Source organism: Botrytis sinoallii (genome assembly GCF_014898435.1).
Source record: "Botrytis sinoallii strain Bc 23 chromosome Unknown BSIN_021, whole genome shotgun sequence".
NCBI classification, from domain to species: Eukaryota; Fungi; Ascomycota; class Leotiomycetes; order Helotiales; family Sclerotiniaceae; genus Botrytis; species Botrytis sinoallii.
Window position 1 is genome coordinate 57,493 of NW_024066048.1, and position 22,499 is coordinate 79,991.

Genomic DNA, 22,499 nt, shown 5'->3' on the forward strand with positions numbered 1-22,499 from the left:
TATGGTTTAAAAATGACTTGGATGACTTTCATTTCAGTCAATTGGAAAGTATAGTACTGCCCAGGTGGTACATGGATAGATATTCCATCTTCATAACTATCTACTAGGTAGTACTCTAGTTACTCTATTCTTACTAGATAGTTCTCTACCACGTCTTCCTAGCAGCTCAAGTAATAACTTTTACCAAAGCTCATTTTTATATCTCACTATATAATTCATGTCTAATACTACTAGGTATACATAAAACTCAAAACCTTCCAATACTCTCGAGCCTATTCGTACGGAATATACAAATTTACCTATATATACAGGTATTTTATGTTTATACCAGATTTTACACCGTCTGTCCAATAACATTCTTTCATAGCTTTTTTATCCTCTACATTCTCTCGTCTCTCGTCCATTCATTCCAGTTCTCGTCACCAACCGCGAGTTTCCAAGGCCCAGTCAGCAAATTTTCATATCTCATCCATCCCATCCCATCCCATCCCGCCATTTATCACACGCATCCCATACCCATACCTTACCACTCCACACACGCGACACAAAACCCAGTTCCAACTTCCACTTCAGCCTCCTTTGAATCTCTACTTTCGTTTCGTGCTCGTGTAATCGTGCGTGCGTGCTTTTCATACCTTGTGCTTGGTGCGTTCCCAACGCGAGGTGCAAGATTTTCTCACGCGCTGATTGACTGGAAATACTTTGGGCAGAGGGTGATGTATGGAGATATGGGTGTCCTGAGTAATAAGCTACAGAGGACAATTTATGTTATATTATATCAGATTATATATATTATATATATGCACCGTACTAGGTAGACAGGTAAATGAATGTGTTTCCGAGATTTGAATCAGAGCACGGCGGTGGATGCACATTGGGATTGACAAGATATGTAAGGACACCTCTCTTTCTCATGATTGCAGATTTCTCATGCACTTAATTACTACCTACATACATATCACTTGATACATGCATTTGAATCATGTGGATGGAGACCGCTGCGTAGGTTACGAATTGAGACAATTCAAAGATTGAGTTGAGTTGAAGTCGGTGTGAGTTCTTATTTTGGGCGGAGGATCATATGAATGGACAGCGGGAATTCCTAAGCTGCATGTCTACTCGGGGTTTTGACAAGTTGATGTGTCTGAGATTGAATACATTTGTCATAGATACGAGTAGATTTGGTCAAATGAGACCGTACTAGGTAGGAATGAATCTATTCATATCATTCTCATAATTATTGGTCTATAGCAGCTTCATTCATAATTCCTTATCGTGAATTGTAGCCTCGCATCGACATATCTAAGCCTTGCGATAAGGTACGGCAAACGAGGAAAAGCACCAACGCAACTTCAAAGCCTCGTCGGAGAAGTTGCAAAGAAAATTCCGACGCCAAAGAAATTTATCAAAATCAAATCGCAAAAAATCTTATCGTAAGAAGCTTGCGAGATTTGTACAATAACTTTTTTTTTTCTATCAACTCCAAGAAAGATTTGACATTTGCATTTTCTGTCATTTCTTATAATCAGGAAATTGCCAATTGAAAAAGAATCTATCATTCAATTCCAGAGTTCTTAATAATGGCACCTAAATCTACTACCTTGACCACAAAGGTCGAGAGTGGTTCTCCATATCAACTTAATCATGATCAGGTACATTTTCAATTTTCACTTCCGTTCCAATTGACATATACTCACAAATCACAACAGGTATTGAAAGCATCCACTGCACTCCTCAAACATATCTCCACCAGCGAGGCCGAAAAAGCCAAAAAGGGAGGGGCCCAGAATCTCCTCGCCGAAAACGACGACGACGACGCAGAATCCACACCCATCTGGCTCACTCTCACTACCAAGAAACACATCAGCGACAAAACCAAGCTCAAGCCCGCCAAAGTAACCGTCCCCCACTCCCTCAACACCTCCACCACCACGACCATCTGTCTCATCGTCGCCGATCCCCAACGCACCTACAAAGATATCGTTGCATCTGCCGCCTTCCCCGCCGAACTCTCCAAGCGCATCACCAAAGTCGTCGGCGTCGACAAACTCAAGAAGAAATACAAGCAATACGAAGCCCAGCGCAAACTCTTCGCCGAGCACGACATCTTCCTCGCCGACGATCGAGTCATCACGCTCTTGCCCAAATTGCTCGGAAAATCCTTCTACAAATCTACCACCAAACGTCCCATCCCCGTAGCCATCCAAGCCGAACGTCCCAAAACCGACGGCAAGAGAATCGCACGCGCCAAGGGCGAAGATGCACCTAAATCCGCTGAACCTAAGAAAATCGCTGCGGAGATCGAAAAGGCTATTTCGAGCGCATTGGTTACGTTGAGCAGCTCGACGAACTCGGCTATCCGCATCGGGTATGCGAGCTGGGATGCGGCGAAGCTGGCGGAGAACTTGGAGGTCGTGGTCGATACTGTGATTGAGAAGTATGTTCCTAAGAAATGGAGAGGCGTGCGTGCAATCCACGTCAAGGGTCCAGAGACCATGGCGCTCCCCATCTGGTTGGCGGATGAGTTGTGGGTGGAGGAGGAAGATGTTTTGGATGAGAGCGTGGTGAAGGAGATTGAAGAGAGAGTTTCGGAGAAGAAGAACAAGAAGAGGAAGAATAGGGGTATGGACGCAAGCGAGCTTGAAGGAGGAGAGGAGAAGAAACAAAAATTGTTGGAGAGCAATGATGATAAGTTAGACCAGGAGATCGCGCTACGAAAGGAAATGTTGAAGAAGCAGAAGGAGGATGCGGCGAAGGAATTGGATGCCGTTCCCGTCGTGGTGAAGAAGACTAAGAAGACTAAAAAGGTTGCTGCTTAGCTTACCCAGTTTCACTTAACTTAACTTCAGTCCTGTTCCGTTCCGTTCTGTTCTGATCAATTCAAAAATTCAACTTCTCGCTTCTCGTTTCTCGTTTTCCGGCTCGAGAACGGAGGAAAAGAAAATGGGTTTATACTATAAGAAGGCGTTGGCGGCGCAAATGTATCTCTATGTATGTATGTTTGTTAGTAGATTAGACTTATCGTAATGAAAGGAAATCTTGTAATGGATTGCATAGCATAGCATAGCATAGCATAGGTACTGGGTATTTGATTGTATCATCTAAATTCTGAATGATTATTATCTATCAGGTTTTGAGTGATCGCTATGGTGATCGCTATGATACTAGGTAGGGTAGGTCAGGGGAGAAAAGAAAATGTAAGTCTTACCTACCTACATACCTACATACCTATCTTACATTGCTGTAACCTTACGCGAGGTGTCGACACGATCGATAGACGAGAGAAAGAGGAAGAGAAAGAAATTGTACACCAAACTAAGTTAAAATAAAGACATGTCGTGAAAGTATTTGAACGTCGAGATCTCTGGTTCATCAAATTGAATTTCAATCGAATTTCACATGAATGCAAATTTCCACACATACATAGAATGAAGCTTAAAAGTATATTCATCAATTCCGTGACTCCCATACAGAATGTATGTAATCTTACCAAATTATTATCCTTCAGACTACTACAAATATCAATTTCGACCGTGAGAACAAACGCCCGCATCCCATAGCCTACGCCCGGTATCTAAAACTACAAATGCTATCCTTCCACTCCATGACATGACCAATTTGAAAATTCTCCTAAAATAACAAATCAATCCCATCTAGCCCAGAGGGTCGTCACCGAGCCCCTTTACAATTCCTCTTCATGACCGGTCATCTCGGTTTGTTTCTCCCCAAATTTCCTTCCTGCCGGACCAAAGTATTCTTTAAAGGCCTTTTCTAACATCTCCTCTCCCAATGTCATATGACCTCCTGGAATGGTTTCAAAAACCAATTTTCCGGCTTCATCCAATGTCTTTAAGCCTACCCAATCTTCTTTATAAATGGCTCTTTCTTTCAGTGGTGTAACTTCCGTGCCGTTGACTTCAGCCCACCATCCACTCTCCTTAGGAATGACGGTTGTATCGTCTTCAAAGACGTACATGACGAATCGTTCCAATTTTTCCATGTTTGATTTATATGTTTCATTCTTGAGAACACGCTCATTATTGATATCGGCGAGGAAATTAGAAAATTCAAGGTAGGATTCGAGATTTTCGGGATCTCTGAAGTATTGAGCGGGCACGAGACGAGATTGGACAAATGTTGACCAGGTATTCGAACGTAAGAGGGTTTGAGCACCCCGGCAGAGGAAATCGGTAGGACCACAGGCTTGGAAGGAAGAAATGCCGTTATGTTGGGAACCGAAGGTTAGGAGAGAGCGGATGGGTGGAGAATTGCAGCGGGATATGTAGCCGCGCAAGAATTGGCCTCCTTGGGAGAATCCGATTGCGTCGACGGCGGGCGCGGTAGAGAGGATATGGTGGGAGGCGAGGTCTTCGCAGACTTTTTCGATTTGAACTTGGGAAGAGAGTTAGTATTTTATTTTTAGGAGAACTAGAAGGTGTATTTACGAGTGAGATTTCCAAAGAAAGTAGCCGTCCTATCTGCAGATGCATCATCATCTACATGAATATTATAGACAAAAGTTCCAGGATGAATAGCTTCAGCTAATTCTCCAACTTGCGCAAGACCATCCGCTTTGTAGTTGTCACCGAGTCCATGCCAGATGATCAAGGGTAGTGGAGTGTCATCGTCATCGCTGGATGATTTTGTGCTTTGGCGAGCTTTTCCGGATAAGGTGAGGTTGAAAATACTCGGAAGGGGACTATTTTTATCGTAGACAGAGGCATGTTCATCATGCGCGACGGGAAATTCAAGGATACTTTCAGGCATAACGATAGCGTTGATGAGTGATGCGCTGCTGAGCAACGAGATGATTTTGGTAATGGGCGCCATGTTGGAGAGCTTTGGTGGCGGGTGTAAAGGTTGGAGCTCTGAAGATAATGGTTTTGATACTAACTGGTGTAACAATTTACCAGAAGCTGTAAACTGTTTGAATATTGTGGGCTAAAGTGATGGAATGATATATATCGCAGATAGAATCTGCTTGTTCAGCTGAGGAAGATGACCTTATTGATGTTCCAGCTGAAGTTGGGGCTTAGTACTTGAGACCTTGATGGGCCATCCCCACAAAGCCGCTTTATAGTAGAGACCTTGAGATACATTTTTACCGATATTCTACCGTACAGAGGAAGATAGTAAATCCGTCTGATATTTATCACTTAATATATCAGTACGCAAGCTAATTGAATTATTTTGCATCAAAGTCTCGCACCGTATCTTCCTTCCGATCAAACCAAAGAACGAGCTGGAAATCTTGGATTATTGAGGGAGCCTCATTTCAGCGGCGACCAACGAAAACTGCACCGAAAGAAAATTTACCATCAAAATCGATTTGCGACAGAGAGCTGAATATAGAAGTTCGACTACGAAGACATTGATTGGAGCGCGTTACCAGTTGCAGTGCGAGAGGTTCAGATTATCGCGAGTTTGAGTTCGCCCGAGTTTTACATAGTCAAACTTGGAGAGCTGGAAAGCTATAACTGCAACCGTTTGTCATTTCTTGTACAAAAGATTTGAGGCAAGCCTTTACCAGAGACTGACGGGAAACCGAACGTAGATGCGAGGGGCCCCTTGGTCGACTTATTCGCGAAAATCCTCAACTATCGTTCCACATATTACTTCATCAATTTCCAATTCTTTTGCAATGGCACCCGCACCAATGGCGCCTGGTCCAGAACCTACCCAAGTCAACCCTACGGGTCCTCACCCATCGTTCATTCAAGTCGCCAAACCATATATGTTCCAGCAACATGTCAATACCAAGCTCACGACCATTGGGGCAAATCCTACGCGTGAAGATCAGTTTAGGTTACAGGGGGTGACTTGGATTAATGACGTTAGAGTTGCTTTACAGTTGTCAGTATCACCCTCACTTGCGCAGACACAAATTATTAACTTCTACAAGACCAGTGCGAACTTTTTGTACTGCTGCTACTTACTTTCATCGATTTCGGCTTGTTCACAAAGATACTGAATATCAATACCAAGATGCAGCAGCTGCTGCACTTTTAACGGCTTGCAAGATTGAAGATACCCTTAAGAAGTCCAAGGATATCATTTGCGCCGCACACAACTTAAAACATTCAGCGGCAGAACACTTAAGCTCCGACGACACTGTATGTTTCACCACGTCCTGATTATGGATAGCTGCTAATTAAAGCAGATCTTTGAGGCTCCTTCTAAGGTTGTCATTGGCCTTGAACGTCTTATGCTCGAAGCATCTAGCTTCGACTTTCGTGTTCGTTACCCGCAAAAACACCTCATTAAACTTGTGAAGAACGGTGGAATTCAACGTGATGTTGCAGAAGTCGCCTATCAAGTCATGCTAGATCTCTACCGAACATTTGCCCCCCTCAAGCAGACCTGTTCCACCATGTCCTTTGCTTGTGTTGAACTAGCGACATTGATTTGTGAGAAGCAAAAGGGTTGGAGAGGCCCAAGCTATAAAAAGTGGTGGACTAGTCGATCAGAAATTGTGGAAACGATGTTAGATTTATTAGATCTTTACACACATTATCAGAAGCAGTCGATCGTTGGTCCTTTACACAATATCGAGAAGTTTATTGGTATCCGGATTAAGATCAATCAAGAGCTGGAAGAGAAAAGATTACCAAGACACACCGAGCACCACGAAGCACCACGAAACAATGGCGTGCGACATGCACCGAATACTCCTGTTACACCAGCCAGCCCAGCAGACTTACGATTTAATGGACATATTGCATCACCAGCAAACCTGAGCCCCAAATCAGTAAGTTCAGGTTCGAAACCACCGACGGGTATTCGTGGTCAGAATGGTACGGTACGTTATATGTTGGATGTGGTTAAAGCCAAGAACGAGAGAGACATGGTCGATACATACTTTCGGGATGAATATGAGGGATATGAAGTGGAAGTGGAAGAGACGGTGCCGGTGGAGCCAATACCCACCCATCATACTCCAAGAGAACCACATCATGGACGACATCATGGGGGGCATGGACACGGACATGGCCATGGACATGGACGAGATTATCGGCACTTTAACAAACGGATGCGAAGATGATGAAAATGACAAAATAAGATCATTACAAGAAAATATTGTATGGCGTTCGGTTAAAGGGGGATATCTTCAAAAGAGCAATGCATAATAGGAGTCTTAGGGATGCTTCATGGGAGGTTTTGGGAGTTTTCGGGAGCGAAAGGGAAGATACCAACTTATTATCAATAGTAGGTAGATGTACATCTAAATGGACGATGGGGATTCAACGAATATAGAATTCTATTATATAACTTGAATAAATTCCTGAAGATGAATTTGAATTTTTCCATGTACAACGATTATAGATAGGTATACATACGTACCTAGTAGGTAATGATTGTTATTGTAATTGTTATTGTTATCATGGAAATTGAATTCGATAAGATGATTGGATTAAACAGTAACTTTACGTTGATTCGTTGGGAGTATTTAGTCGGTGGCACGCGAGCCGTGTTCTAAGTGAGTTGAAGGCAAGGAAGGGAAGGAAAAGAAAGGGAAAAGTTGCGGGTAAGGTAGGTAGTATGTCATGTACTCGAGTAGGTATTAATAGCATGTGAAGATCAATCGGGGCCCAAGGCAAGGGTTGAAAAGGGTGGATTATGACGATTTCTTGCGCAACGCAACCCAAGTTTCAAATGGTTGACCAAGCCACATTGTGAAGATTTCTTGGGTGGGTAGGTCGGTAGGTCGGTAATGGGTATGGAGTCTAGATGGTGAGTATGTGTAGGTATGTAGGTATGATATTGATCTATGGTATGTATGATGGAAAGAAAGTTGGAATCAAGGAAAGGGACTGGAAATATGAAAACAACTTCCTAGCACCTATGAGGGACATAGGTACTGGTAGAGAATTGAGTAGTTGTTTGTTTTTGAGTGAATGTAAATATAATCAAGCATATAAATGCTATTGTAAATGTAAATGTAAATGCCAAATGTAAATGTAATGTAAATCATTCCTAAATTCTCTCTTCACATTTGACTTTTTACTCCTAGATACTGACTGATACTCGTATATCTCTCATAGTTTAATTGGATTTCTTATATCCCTTCACAAAGAAGAAAAATTCAATTCATCTCGACTTGACTGAATGTAGAAAGAAGTAAAGAATCCGAGCTCATCCATCAAACTCTATCAAACCAATCAGGCAAACTATTCACAATCGCTTGAGTAGTGAGTGATTATCGAGCAAGTAAGTACTTGTTTGGTAGATAAGTGAATGAATGAATGAATGAATGAATGAATAAATGAACAAATAAAAGTGACGCAGTACAGGGATTTTCAACTAGTTCAGCCATGTTCCAGTAGCTTCTTCCTATCAACCAAGAAACCTGTTGACACAATTACAGCTGCAACTACTAACCAAAACTACATTAAAATCTCCCAATCTTTCCTCACAACCATCAACACCTTTACATCACAATTAGAATCACAACCACAATTACACACATCAATCCATACATCACAGAACAACTTCAATCAACGTAATAAAGGTGTCATACGCTTGATACTTGATTCCTTCAACAAGGAGAAAACTTACATCAACATCTTCAAAATGGCTCCCCCACCTTCTGCCTCTCTTCCACTCCAGCAAAGGCTCATACAACTCGCGCAAACATTACAGTGTAAGTGGCAGCTGGTCTCAAAATATGCATAAGGATATATACTGACTATGGCATTGTTACAGTTGCTTGGTTCGTAGGGTATGTCGAATTTCTGATTGTTTCTTCCCCGCGTCAAAGAGAGCTGTCAGCTCTTTGGAGCTTGGATAATATGTGGTCTTTTCTCGCAGTTTTCCAAACTGCTTCATGAACAAAGCTCAGGATTCTATCTGCGCAACATGATGACATACGATTCTGTGATAGATACTAACTCTCAATAATAGACATCTCTCCCTCCTTTTCTGCATCATCAGATATGGTCTTTCATACATAACCTTCAACTACTACTCGAGATGGGCTACCTTTTCTTATCGTACCGCCTTTATCTCCGCCGCTGTTACCTACGGGATCGTGGTTTACAAGGCATTCCGTGCTCGCGCCAGAGCTGGAAAAGCAAATCAAGCTGGTTTGATCTCTCTTATCGCCGATGAGAATGTTCAGTACTTGGGTACGTGCTTTTTCTCCTCGCCTTGATGATTAGAATCTAACAAATGATAGCCATGGCACTCGTATGGCTCTTCTCCAAACAATACCCTCTTGCCATGCTCCCATTCGGTGTTTACTCTGTCTTCCACGTTGCAACTTACACCCGTACCAACCTCATCCCAACTCTCCAACCAGCTCCAGCCGGCACCGACCCCAAGGCTGCTCCAAAGCCAAACGCTATGGCCGATACCATTGGCAAGTTCGTCAAGGAATACTATGATACATCCATGGGACTTGTTGCTCTTCTTGAAATCATTCTCTGGGCTCGTATCTTCCTCTCCGCTATTGCATTCCAATCTGGTTCCTGGATTTTGATTGTTATCTACACTGCATTCCTCCGCTCAAGATTCGCTCAAAGTGCATTTGTTCAAGGTCAATTCAGACAAGTAGAGGCAAGAATCGATAGCCTTGTTGGTGCTCAATCTACTCCTCCAGCCGCAAGACAAGTTTGGGAAGCTGTTAAGGGTGGTGCTAGAACTTTCCACGATGCTACCGACGTCGGAAAGTATGTTGCCGGTGCTCAAGCTCAAAAGAAGACTTCATAAACGAAAATTGCCGATCCAAATACAAGATTAGTTTACCTGTCGAGAGATCTCTGGACGTGTAGGTGAAGCACGAAAGGAATGATCTTTGGACTGGGAAGGATATTACAAATATGAAAACTCAAAAGCGAGTGTTGTCAGCAATTCAATGATGAATCAAATGGATCAGGGGACTGCATACATCCGGGTGGTTTATACATCATGATTAGTTGTCTAGGGTCTTTTATTCCGGATAGTAGGAAAAGCTTGAAAAATTGAAGAGTGAGCAGTGAGGATGGATGATGTATGCGTACTTGGTATCCGGACTGCTTCCCTTCTTTTTGTTTTTACTGCAGCGAGGGAGTTATTTTTGTGCACTTGTTTTATGTGGCGTGTATTCAAAGTCTAATAATAAAGATTTCATGAAATTCATATTGTGTGTCATCTATGCATGAGTTATGATATGAGGTGAAGATGGTTAGGTCAAGGGTTTGCAAGGTGTTTGTGTATAGTGAATGAGGTTACTAACCGAGAGATTAGTAGGTAGGTTGTTAGGTATTGATACCAGCTCTTTGTTTGATTCAATTTATCATTGTTGATATTACTCAAAGATATGCACACCCGGGGAACTGGCCTCTGTGAATGAAATCTATGTATCTGTTGTGCTCCGGATGTAGCACCTTTGAAAGAGGGAGCAGGGTGGATTTACATGGTATTTGTATGTTGATTTATGATAATCTGGTGGGGGGGGGGGGGGTTGTTTCTTTGGTTTTTTGGGGGGAGGGGAGAGGGAGAGGGAGAGGGAGAGGGAGAGGGAGAGGGAGAGGGAGAGGGAGAGGAGAGGGAGAGGGAGAGGGAGAGGGAGAGGGAGAGGGAGAGGAGAGGGAGAGGGAGAGGGAGAGGGAGAGGGAGAGGGAGAGGGAGAGGGAGAGGGAGAGGGAGAGGGAGAGGGAGAGGGAGAGGGAGAGGGAGAGGGAGAGAGGGAGAGGGAGAGGGAGAGGGAGAGGGAGAGGGAGAGGGAGAGGGAGAGGGAGAGGGAGAGGAGAGGGAAAGTCATCTGATATTTTGAGGTGGGTAATTGGGTGGTTGATGGTTGGGTGGTTGATATAGTGTATATGTATATGTATATATACAGAGGATTCCTGGTGTAGGTGTGAAAGTAAAGGGGTGTTGAAATGGATGGTAGGGAAGGTAGTGAGATGGAGGATGGGAGTTAGGATGGGAGTTGGGATGGGAGTTGGGATGGGGATAGGAGGGGGAAGGGGGAGGAGGGAGTGAGGAGTGTGTATGATGGTTGGTGAGGTTGGATGTTGGATGTTGGATGATGGATGAATGATGAATGATGAATAATGAGGGATAGGGTTAGGGTGAGAAATTTGTTAGGTGTGGAGGGTGATTGATTGATTACTTCGTTGGCTGATTAGTTGATTAGTTAGTGAGAAGTGTGAGGGAAGTAGGTAGGTAAGTTATATGGATGTTGGTAGGGAATAAGGATGAGGATGAGAATGGAGATGGGGTGAGATTATTTGGAGTTTGGGTGGATAGTTGGATAGATTAAGAGGGGGGAGATGCTGGATTTTATAGGGACTTTGGAGAGTGGAGAGGGAAGTGGGGGAGGGGAGGGAAGGGGAGAGAAGGGGATGGTTGAAATGGTGGTATAGGGGGTAGGTAGGTTTTAGTTATTGAGTTGATCGGGTTGGGTTTCGCTTGGGCTTGGGTTCGCTTGGGTTGGGTTTGGGTAGGGTGAAAGGAGGAGGGGGGAGGTAGAGTAGGAATTGGATTGAATTGGAGTGGAGTGAGAGGTGAGAAAAGAAGGATATAAAAGAAAGATCTGAAACTCTACACATATCATTCCGGTCATAGATCGGTTAGGAAATTGAGCAGACCTAAATCTCTAGGTAGGTATATATATATATTTCTCAGGTTTCCCGATCATCGTGTTTAATCAAAGGTATTTGAGATATTTGAGGTATCTGAGGTGAATTGGTCTCGACTTGGGTTTGGGGCTGGGAAGGAGGAGCGGGAGAATTCGGACATAAATGCAGATATAGATAGAGGAATTATCTAATGCATCTATCAGAGATGGAATAATCGGTATTTTTGAAGGAGGAGAGGAGATGGATGAAAAGAAATCAGAAGATGTATTTCGTCACTTTGATCTACTTTGATCCATATATCTTGGTGTGAATGTATAGATGTATGAGTATGGGAGTTGTGGTGGTAGTTTTTGATTGATTGGTTGATGGATGGGAAAATAAAAGTATTCTATGCTCTGTGCTCTGCTCTGGAGTCTGAGAGGTGGAAAGAAGTACTTTACTCTTGGAATTGGTTGAAGAATTTGTGGGCTTGGTGATGGAAGATTTGGGCGAAGGTTGAAGGTTGGAGGCTGAAAGTTGAAAGCTTGACGGAGAAGAATGGGGAGAAGAGGGATGTTATTGAGGTTGTGTGGTTTTGTGTTGAGAAGTGTGTACTGAATGGTTTGAGTTTGAGGTAGAGATGAGGTGCTGGTGAGTTGTTATGGTGTTGTGAGAGGGGAAGAGAAGTCATGGAGTATCGAGCGGATGTTTTGAGGGGATGGTAAGAGTAGAGATAATGGGGTGTGGAAATGGGCAGGTGAGAACCAAATATAGGAGTTGACTGACTAGTCCTGTTATACATGGTAGATTCTTCGAATTTTGGAAAATTGGGAGTTGTTGTATTTTACGCCTGGATATATGCGTGTAAAGAGACGGGAAAGAGGAAAAGTTTTTCGTCTAGACTCTAGAGGCAATGTTCACTCATACATGTTTTTTTTAGGGTTTATTGAGGCGAGTGTGTATAACGTCTTTTATAGGTATGAGTATATCGTGTCTGGGAGTACTTGAATTCGTAACGTTACTCTACTAGAAAATATAGTCGAGAATCAGGGATTATTAGACAAAATAAAGAAAAATTGTTCGGGTCAAGGAAGAGTAAAGAACCTTTCTGAGAATGAAATTCATATGTTGGGAAACACTCACATAATTTAAGGAAACTAAACTCGCTTATTAGTTTGATATGATTTTAGTGTGATTTCAGAGAGAGAGGAGGAGATGTTTGTGGATTTGTTACCTATCTAGATGAGAGATGAGGATGATATCTCTAGAGTATCTGGGTCAGTGCATTGAAATTCATATGTGTTTTAAATAATCTAGTATCTACATCTACCAGTAAGTGTTTTATAGATGATCTATTCTAAAGATGTATGATATGACGAACAAAAAGTCACGCTTTGAAAGCTACTGTTTCAATACCCACCTTCTAGATTCATGAGACCAAGGACTTCAATTGGACTGGGGCTTTCTGGGGTTATAGGAGAACGAGCGTATAAGAGCTGAACGACTTATCAGCTAGCGATCAAGGCTGCGTGAGATAGTTATCGAACCTACTAAATCTGATAGCTCAGATCGTTGTACTCAAAGACAAGCTGGTAGCTATGCAATTTGATATGCTGTATAGAATTCAAATAGATGAAAGTTTATTTTAATCACTCCCTGTATACTCTTCATAACCTATGGACTTGAGTATGCTAATTAAAACCGCCCCAAAATCATATACTGGTGATTACGCAATCTAGGGTCTGACAGGTCAGGAAGATACTCGGCCTTATGATTGGTGATTCGGCCGTGGAAAATTAGCCGGTCGCCAGCTGGCTCGACAACAATGACACTATAAAGAGGGGTAGCAATTTGATTCAGCCGCAATGTTTCATGAACTTTTCTGTTATTTTCCGGACATTTAGATATGTTGATTGAGATACAATGACTAAATTCTTTAAAAATTGCTTGATCTCTTCTTCTGACAGTACGCCTGTCGATCAATCATCCTCGGCGCCGAGAGCCGTTGCTCAGTTTTCCTCTAGAACACGCTATAATGATAACAATCATGACACAAGCCTTGAATCCCTCTGTCAAGAATGTCGCGCGATAGATTGGCCAAATCTTACAGACTTGAGAAAATTTAAGTTGTCAGAATCATTGTCAGAATCATTGTCAGTTTGCCCAAATGGACGTCATAGAGACCCTGTCCGAGCCTATGAGAAGAAATCCCGTAACCAACTGCTCAACTCGAGTTGTCGCGTCTGCCGCTTTGTTGGAAGTCTTGTCAATTTTCACTCTGGTAGCCGTGCTCTTAATCAGTCTCTAGATTTAGGTGACCAACCGATGCATGTATGTTTGAAAGTTAAGACGTGGGGTTCCGAAGAGCGAGCCCGAGGGACTGAACTGTCAGTTCGATCCCTTGGGTATGTTTCTGAGAGAAGAGAGGGCCACTATGAATACACCCGCTCCATAATAGCTCACAAATTCAAAACAATGAGATCGCGGGCATTCGCACTCTAGAACCCTTGGGAGTAAACTTTGATTTCCTTAGACAAATGTTAAACAAATGCCTCAAAGATCATAAAGAGTGCCAGTATACAAGGGTTGAAGTTGCGAGGTTGCGTGTCATTGATGTCACCACAGAAAGGATTTGCCAGGCTCTTCCAGATTTTGAATAATCGCTCTATCTTATGTTTGGGGCGATGACTCTGCTTGCAAGAGTACCCAAGGAGAGTTTCCACAAGTTGTACAAGATGCCTTCACCGTCACTGAGGCCTTAGGCTACCGGTACCCATGGGTTGATCGATATGTGAGTCACTACAGCTATTGCAAGATGCACTCCATGTATGACGGTGAACGATAGAACTAATAGAAGCTTCACCACAGTGCATCGACCAAAATCCGAACTCCCCTCATATGCAGTCCATGATTAACCAGATGGATCTTGTTTATAGCAACGCCCGCGCCACGATAGTCGCAGCGTCTGGTAACAGTGCTAGTGATGGCTTACCAGGAATCAGTGTACCACGCTATCAAGCCCACGCAGATATTGGCGAGACCCACCTAATTCAAGTCTCTAACGTTGTGGAAGAAATCACGCTCAGCAAATGGTCTACGCGGGGGTGGACTTACCAAGAATGGTACTTCTCCAGAAGGCGACTGATATTTGCAGACAGCGAAGTAGTGTTTCTTTGCAACCAGGAAATGGCACAGGAGACGATTTGGGGTGTTGGTTTTTATCCGTTCGGGGTTAACGGGGATGAATTCGAGTCATTGACTCCTCAACGGTATTCGCGGCTTCATTCTCGCGATCTCATGTCAAGGATAGAGGTATACAGCAGGCGAGATCTATCCCACGATTGTGATAGCCTGAATGCATTTTCTGGCATCCTGAGGCATTACGAGTCAGCTGCAGAGCGTTGCCATGAATCATTTTCCCACCTTTGGGGAGTTCCATTACAGATGCACCATTATCCGGGAGAGGTATTGGTAATGTTTGAACTGATGTGGGATCATGAAGCTATTGCCCATCGAAGAGATGGTCTACCCAGCTGGTCTTGGTCAGGTTGGGGTGGCTCGGTCACGTTTACAGATTCTGCATTGAAAATACAGGTTCCTACAGCGAAGCTGGCAGCAGATGAGAATGAAAAAGTGACTTCCTCAGGAAAGCGCGTTCTTCGGATACAGATTTCCCTTGAGGACAGGACTATTGATTTATATAGTTTCTGTCGGGAACGTAAGTTGAATCTACATCGCGGAATACAGCCCAAGGAATTACATATTACCTCATTCATTATCCCGCTACGATTTCGTAAAGTTCATAGTGACCCGTTACCCAAAATTATTCCAACATTTCTCGCAAGGCCAGGTATATTTCTTGGCACCCTGGTGTGTTGGGATAGAGAACATGATTTTGAATTGCACAAATTGGGCCTGGTACTACCAAGCGGTGACTACTACGAAGGTGTCTACAACATCATCGTTCTTCATCCTGTAGCAGACGGAAAGTACGAGCGGGCTGGACTTGTTATCCTAAACTATGATCCTCATACGGGAAACTTCAAAAATGGAGGACTACACGAGGATTGGGAAGTTCTATTGGATGAAAATGATAATTTAATTTCAGAAGAGGACCCTAAGTACATGAATTTGGGTAACGAGGAATCAAATGAGTATCTATTTCTTCAAGACGCCGAATGGAAAACTATTTGCTTAGTATAGATGTAATCTAAATACAAGCCCATCTACAGAGGCTAATCTAACTTAACGATGATTCAATTCCTATGTTGATTTCGAGATAGATATTATGATTAGTAATTGAGACTTATAGAGTAACACGAAAGATTCAGAAGTGACAGGAACTATCCTCAACTCAACTTTATACCCCTAGCAGATCTCAGTACTCTTAGCTTCATATCAGCTCCAAAATATAGCTTGAGAGCAAAGCATGTATGTATGATATATAACGACTATAGATCATACAGACCCCAATACAAGTATCATGAACTTCATCTCTCATGTAATTAACTGACTTCACAATCTTTAGTATTTGTGAACTGTAATGGACAATACTATTTCCTTACCAATGGAATCCGGAACTCATTAGTGTCCCGTTTAGCATTCCGCATAGCATTCTCCATAGCTTAGCTTCGGGATCATCTACTCAAAAAGCTCAAATTACTAGTTACGATGTATCATCTCATTGTATATCCCTGGCTCCCACCGCTTTTAAGCTTTGGTATCTGTATGCTAGTTTAGATACTAACACTCTCTATACATATGTGTGTATAATCTTGGAAAGTTTATTTTGTATATAACTCATGAAGAAAAAAAAGAAGAAAAAAAGAAGAAAAAAAACCCACACTAAGTGATCTTCTTCTTGAGGTTCAATAAGTGGGTGTATGGTTGTCAGTAATAATATTTTACTCTGTTAAATTATTAGAGAGGAATGTATTCGAACTTTAAGGAGCTTGAGAAGTTTAGAGGTGGTGTAATCCCATTTCAATTTAACACGATTGTGATTCATAGGATGGGTTCTCGCTAAGTGTGATTTTTTCTTTGAAAATTTGTGAAGGGTGTGAAGTTGTTTGATTTACAAGCTATAGATTATCTAACTTGTCTTTAATGTTCAATTTTCCTTATATACTGATTTTGACTTCTGTGTTGAGGTGTGATGCTAGTTATATAGATAAAGTATAGAATAGATGCACATGAACAGCTTTTATGTTGAATAGTTTCGAAGAAAATAGACTTGATGGCTAAACATGAATAGATATGAATGAATGACTATTGTATCAAAAGACTTCAGAACGTCAAAACTGAATTATTGATACTGCGAGAGTTCATTAATAGATATAGTGTTCTGTTTGATTTATTGAAATGAAAGGATTAGAGATCTCAAAGCAACAGAACAGGAATAGGAAGTGGAATAACCGAGTAGTATAGAATAGTTCATTCAAGGAATAGTATAAAATCAGTATATCTGACTGTTTTCCTAAAACTACTAGGTAGTCCATAGAAAGGAAAGATAATTAACAAATTGCAGAATTTTAGATGATAAAGTTGAATTTATCAATAGCTAAAGAACGATTATTGTAGCTAGTTGCAAGAACAAGAAAGGATGAGGGAATGTAAAGCTTCCAGATCACTAGTAGGAAAAAAGGAGCAGGGCGAAGGCCATCTGAGAAATAAACTTGATATCATTACAGCTTCAATAATTCCAATAAAGACACAATAAACCATCCATACAAGACGAAAAATAACAACACATAACAAAAACATTTACTCAAGCAAACAACAAACACAAGCTCAGAAACACATAAAATAACAATCAAACATCTCTCCATACCCTTGAGAAAGAAAACCAACATGATAAACATCATGCGAAAATATCAGTTTCTGTTCAGTTTAGTTCTCCAATCTGAATTCGAGCAGTGAATAGCCCGGTTTTGCAAAGTGAATTTTTGAAAATTCTTCTCCATTTACTAATTTCCAAAGCGGGGTAATTGAGCGAAGGGTTTGTGGATTGATCTTCTTCTTCTTCTCTTCTCTTCTCGTTTCTTTTCTCTTTTCTTATTCTTCCTTCAAACCCTCATCCTCGAACTATTTCCAACTTCCAAACCCCCTCCCAACCCACCAAAAATGGTCCTCTCCAAACTAATCGAAGAAAACCCTCCCGAGTTCCTCTCCGACCTCCTCCGCGGCAACATGGTCTCCATCAGCTACTTCAAAAACCACACGTCCATCACCACTCACTGGCCCATCACCATCCTAAAAGCCATCTCCACCCGCTTCAAATCCCTCGACAAACACGCCCCCCACCAATCCCTCAGCATCCTCGATTGTCTCGGCGAACCCCAGACGAAATTCGAAGCTAAGATGTTTCGCTCCGCCGTAAGCGATCTCATGGATCATTTTGGAAAGTGGCTGTATACTGGAAATATCGATATTGGGGGATGGATGTTGTGGGATTTGTGGATGTTTGGAGAAGCGTTCCGGGCGCCGAGGTATCAGAATGATGTTATGAGAGCGCTGTGTGCGAAGGCGTCGGAGAATAATCCTTCGTTGGTTATTACTAAGTATTTTGGTTTTGATGCGGCGACGTTGAATCGATGTTGGGATCAAACGAATTTTGAGGTTGATAGGGCGCGTGGGTGCTCGGTGGAAATTGGATTGGTGTATTGGGGAAATAAACAGATGTTGAAGTTTATCATGGATGTGATCGTGTTTGTGGGGTTCAAGGATTCGAATTTTAGGAGACTTATTAATAGTGGTGGACATATTGCTGAGCAAATTCACAAATTGTCAGTTGAAGTTGCTCGTGGCAAGACATCGATGGCGGCTCCGTGGAAGTCTAGAAATCTCAAAAAGTACCTCGTAAATGAGGCTATTCTTGTAGAGGATTCTAGCTCGGATGAAGAGATTAGGAATAGTTCGGAAGAGGATACGAAGGATATCGAGGAAGATACAGAGAGTACTGCAGATGATGACGATGATGATGATGATAAAGATGCGGAAGATAACGAAGAGGATGATGATGATGATGACGATGACGAAGACGAAGAGATGAAGGATGACGTTAAGGAGGAAGGAGAAGAAGAGTGAGTTGGAGCGCACCGAAGGGATCAAAGATTCGACAGGCTAACGAATCAAAAGAAGGCCCTTCACCGCAGAAGAACTCCTTGCAGAAGGTCATCGCCTTGCACAACCAAGACATGTATAAATATCCTAGAAGACCTAATTCGCAAAAGCCTTTATCACGACTTCGATACCACCAAACATTGGTGAAACGGTGTGCTGTGCACTCGACTCGAAAAAGTCCTGACAATAAGACTCTGGCGTTCTATGAAGAATAACGAAAGGAAACATCCGCAAAATATCAGTATCATTACAATCTAGCTTCCAACATTCGCTTGAAAGTGTATGTTGTGGATCTGCATCATTTGCTTAATGTTGCGCTTACGATTCGATGACAGAAAGAAATTATTCATATCATTCAAAATACTAATCTCCATGCAAAGTTGTAACAATACTACCCGATCCAGAGTTCAAAAAAAAGTAGTAGGGCAGGTCAACATAGTGTGCAAGATGCTGGATACACCTCATATCATTAAAGAACATCTTTACTCAACTATGCGCTATCACGATGGTGATACATCATGAAAATAAATGCATAAAAGAAAGAAACCATAAATAGAAAATAGTGATATTGCTTGATAGTTGAATGTGCCAATTGCGATGATGTGTAGTGCGCACCTTTAGAAAACAAAACTACCCCCCCTAGCACCGTTGATAGAACTTTCTATCGTCATTGATAATGCTCTTATGAAACGATTCTACTATACAACCGTCCAATCATCACCGCATATCCTGACCTAAACACCAACTAGATCATCCGCCTAATTCTTGGGCTTTGGTGCAGTATAACTTTGCTCCAACGTCTTTCCATCCGCCATAACGATCTTTTCGCCACCGGCCATAACAAACACGCAGCCTATTCCACAGTCAGTCTCGTACCTACAACATTTCAGGCAAAATCAAACTTACGACACCATTCATCAGTTCTGTTTTCCCAAGTATGCATTGTACCTCTCTGGACACAGATATCGCCCTCCTTCAAAACGGTTTCCTTTCCCTCATCAACATGTAGGACAAGTTCACCTTTCATGACAATCATGTAGTCACAGGTGATGGTTCGATGAGTGGGGGTAACGTAACGCGGCGGGTAATCAGTTGTGCAAACTACCAAACCAGCTGGGGGTGGACGAGGGATTGATTGTTCGGGATTGGGGTCGATAGGAGTCATTAGAGAGGCAGGGAGAGAAGGAAGAGTGTGAATGGTGGTGAAACCCGGGGCCGAAGGACCAAGAGGATGAAATAGAGGAAATTGAGAATCAGAGGAAATGACGGCGGTGCCGGAGGCGGTGTGCGAGGTTACTAGGGCGCGGGGTGGTGGAATAGTAGACATCGTTGCTGCTGAAGTAGATCTGGAGGAGATAGTAGTGCTAGAATAAGTTTGAGTTTCAACGACAGCTTTATCGTTGCTATGGGTGAAAGATCTAAGGACGTTCTTGAATGGTTTGGGCATTAAACGTTTTGATAATCTTGTGTTGTGTAGAAGATATGTATGTAGAAATACGAAGATGTGAGGTGATTATAAAAAAGCCAAGGAAATGGTACTCTACTTATACAAAATGTGAAGCTATTCACGAAACACACGAAAACCCTTGCTGTGTATAATGTCACTGCACAATTTTGCTACCTTGTAGCAATTCTCCGCATTTGCATCAATGATTATTAAGGAGAGTCCATCAGCTGAAAGCCGAAAGAGCGAAGGTAGTCCTAAAGAAGATGTGCCGCAGCTGTACCTGAGATACAACAAGGACAATGAGAGTATTTGGCCCCCATCTAAAGCCCATTTATGAAGTTCATACGCATGTAAGATCTTACGATCAAAACAATTACGTCGAGGCGAATTGATGATTAATAGCGTAAGAGCGAAAGGCCGAGCCGCGTGATCCTTCAAGAAGGATTCAAACTGCACAACTACGCCTCTTTCGCGATTTGAAGTTTGTATCAACGTAGACCTGGAGCGTAGGATATCGAGAAATACGAAAGATGACTGATATTCGACGACCTACATGAATATACAATCGACACCTAAGTAGATTGTGTTATTCAACGGCGCGGAAATCTCGTATTTACTTCTCTGCTACACCCCTATTTCCTTTACCATCATTCATTCATAGTTGTCGAGAGATCTCACTATCGCATGTGAACAGCGGGAAAAAGAGCTCAATCTCAGTATACGAATTCTCTTCAACCTTTTTTTTCACGCATGAATTGTTGTATTAGTACCTTTCAATTCGATTGTATGATTATACTTCGACTTTGATTCGGTATATTGCGACAGTACTTCTCGATGGTATCTTATTTCGCAATGCGCAGTACTTTTACTTGAGTAATTGAGTGCTGAAGTCTATAGGCATTCTTTGATTTCAAAACTGTAATTATTTATAAAAAGGAATAATATTATATTAAAGGGATTTATACATTATATCTATATAATAATATATTTTTAAATAAAATATAATTTTTATAATAAAATAATATGAAGATAAATAAACTTGTAATATAATAATGTCACGGAATTCACCGTATAGTGTAACCCTACGGTATTAATCCTAGTACTCCTCCGGAGTACTCATTCCTATGATTACTAAAACTATTTCACTCAGTTTATTTGTATACCCTATATATCTAATTAGGCAACTCTATCGCCTGATCAGGGTATATAAAGCAGATATGATTCTTATAATCATACCTCAAGTCAATCTAGTTTATTATCACTCTATATACCTATCTCCTGATCAAAGTGATCATTAGACATAGCTATTACCTCCGTGATAGTTATAAGCCCGGTTGGTACTCATACTGCGCCCTCATTATTCATATACATCTTTTGATCACTCTGATTCATATATACTCTCTTCTATTCATCTTTACAAACTCGTCATATCTAAATCCAATTCCTCAGAAGTCATCAAACTCGTTATCTGTAGACACTGATCAAGATGGTTCCTGAATCTATAACACCTTTATATATCGAAAGATATCTGGAAGGATATCAAACTATCTGATTTCAAGACCATTCCGATCACTCCGATCAGTTCCAGAGAATCCTCGGAAGATAGAAAAACTCTTCACCAATTGATCCCCACTAACAAAGAAGACTGGCTTACCAAGGACCCACCTGAGCTCATTATGATCGTCGATCTCATAAGAAAATACGATTTGAACAACAATACAAAATACCTCGCTAATCTCAATACTTATAAACAATCTCAACAAAAGAACTCAAAAGGAAATACTAAGATGATTCCATCACAATCCTCTAAAAAATCAATACTTAAGCCTATAAGGCCTAAAGCAAATATCTTTCAAGATATCTCAATAGAACACTTTGCATTTCAAGAAGAGTACTGCTACCAGAAGGACAAGTACAATATCATGCATAAATCATATCAGGATATCTACAAATGGATTACAGAAATAATAGACTCATTCTATCTTATAGAATTTATTCTTAATAATAATGATAAAAAAGCTTTACTATTTAAAACGATTATTCAGAAGCTACAGAATAAGCTTGTACCTATTATCACAACAGCAAAATCTGCTATTGCTCAAGAATATCAAAATGTTCTTTAACAAGCAACCATAGGTCAAACTAATCCAATCAAATAGCATAATGAATAAACTAAAGCTTATACTATTACAAAATCATATCATATCAAAATAAAGAATGACTTAACAATTATCAATTTCCTATAGACTATAGAAATATATATACTCCCTATTTGAACAAGCACTATACTTATTCAAATCAAGACCAATAATCAACTTGGAATTTCCAATTACTCTTTAAAGCAATTCAGAGATATTTTTGGTAACTTAGTTTATCAGGACTCTCTAGTA

At 41.5% G+C, this 22,499-nt stretch overlaps 8 protein-coding genes across 8 annotated transcripts; 6 read left to right on the forward strand and 2 right to left on the reverse strand.

Annotated features, from left to right (window-relative positions):
- The first annotated feature begins 1,285 nt into the window (after positions 1 to 1,285).
- On the forward strand, positions 1,286 to 3,113 carry EAF02_009640 (uncharacterized protein). Its single transcript, XM_038905688.1, has 2 exons — positions 1,286 to 1,652; positions 1,710 to 3,113. Exons 1-2 carry the CDS (start codon positions 1,581 to 1,583, stop codon positions 2,817 to 2,819), a joined length of 1,182 nt encoding a protein of 393 aa, XP_038754428.1. The 5' UTR covers positions 1,286 to 1,580; the 3' UTR covers positions 2,820 to 3,113.
- Positions 3,114 to 3,682: 569 nt separating this feature from the next.
- On the reverse strand, positions 3,683 to 4,830 carry EAF02_009641 (uncharacterized protein; the record flags this gene model as incomplete). The annotated part of the gene is made up of 2 exons (XM_038905689.1): positions 3,683 to 4,392; positions 4,446 to 4,830. 2 exons carry the CDS (start codon positions 4,828 to 4,830, stop codon positions 3,683 to 3,685), a joined length of 1,095 nt encoding a protein of 364 aa, XP_038754429.1.
- Positions 4,831 to 5,641: 811 nt separating this feature from the next.
- On the forward strand, positions 5,642 to 7,042 carry EAF02_009642 (uncharacterized protein; the record flags this gene model as incomplete). The annotated part of the gene is made up of 3 exons (XM_038905690.1): positions 5,642 to 5,853; positions 5,903 to 6,113; positions 6,161 to 7,042. 3 exons carry the CDS (start codon positions 5,642 to 5,644, stop codon positions 7,040 to 7,042), a joined length of 1,305 nt encoding a protein of 434 aa, XP_038754430.1.
- A 1,529-nt stretch (positions 7,043 to 8,571) lies between these two features.
- EAF02_009643 (uncharacterized protein) lies at positions 8,572 to 9,708 on the forward strand (the record flags this gene model as incomplete). Its single annotated transcript, XM_038905691.1, has 4 exons — positions 8,572 to 8,641; positions 8,704 to 8,719; positions 8,902 to 9,125; positions 9,176 to 9,708. The coding sequence occupies 4 exons, from the start codon at positions 8,572 to 8,574 to the stop codon at positions 9,706 to 9,708; spliced, it is 843 nt and encodes a 280-aa protein (XP_038754431.1).
- Positions 9,709 to 13,463: 3,755 nt separating this feature from the next.
- Positions 13,464 to 13,995, forward strand: EAF02_009644 (uncharacterized protein; the record flags this gene model as incomplete). Its single annotated transcript, XM_038905692.1, is given in 2 exon segments — positions 13,464 to 13,871; positions 13,885 to 13,995. 2 exon segments carry the CDS (start codon positions 13,464 to 13,466, stop codon positions 13,993 to 13,995), a joined length of 519 nt encoding a protein of 172 aa, XP_038754432.1.
- A 464-nt stretch (positions 13,996 to 14,459) lies between these two features.
- Positions 14,460 to 15,743, forward strand: EAF02_009645 (uncharacterized protein; the record flags this gene model as incomplete). The annotated part of the gene is made up of 1 exon (XM_038905693.1): positions 14,460 to 15,743. One exon carries the CDS (start codon positions 14,460 to 14,462, stop codon positions 15,741 to 15,743), a length of 1,284 nt encoding a protein of 427 aa, XP_038754433.1.
- A 1,920-nt stretch (positions 15,744 to 17,663) lies between these two features.
- EAF02_009646 (uncharacterized protein) lies at positions 17,664 to 18,744 on the forward strand (the record flags this gene model as incomplete). Its single annotated transcript, XM_038905694.1, has 2 exons — positions 17,664 to 18,622; positions 18,681 to 18,744. 2 exons carry the CDS (start codon positions 17,664 to 17,666, stop codon positions 18,742 to 18,744), a joined length of 1,023 nt encoding a protein of 340 aa, XP_038754434.1.
- Positions 18,745 to 19,420: 676 nt separating this feature from the next.
- EAF02_009647 (uncharacterized protein) lies at positions 19,421 to 19,989 on the reverse strand (the record flags this gene model as incomplete). Its single annotated transcript, XM_038905695.1, has 2 exons — positions 19,421 to 19,515; positions 19,569 to 19,989. 2 exons carry the CDS (start codon positions 19,987 to 19,989, stop codon positions 19,421 to 19,423), a joined length of 516 nt encoding a protein of 171 aa, XP_038754435.1.
- Between the last annotated feature and the right edge of the window lie 2,510 nt (positions 19,990 to 22,499).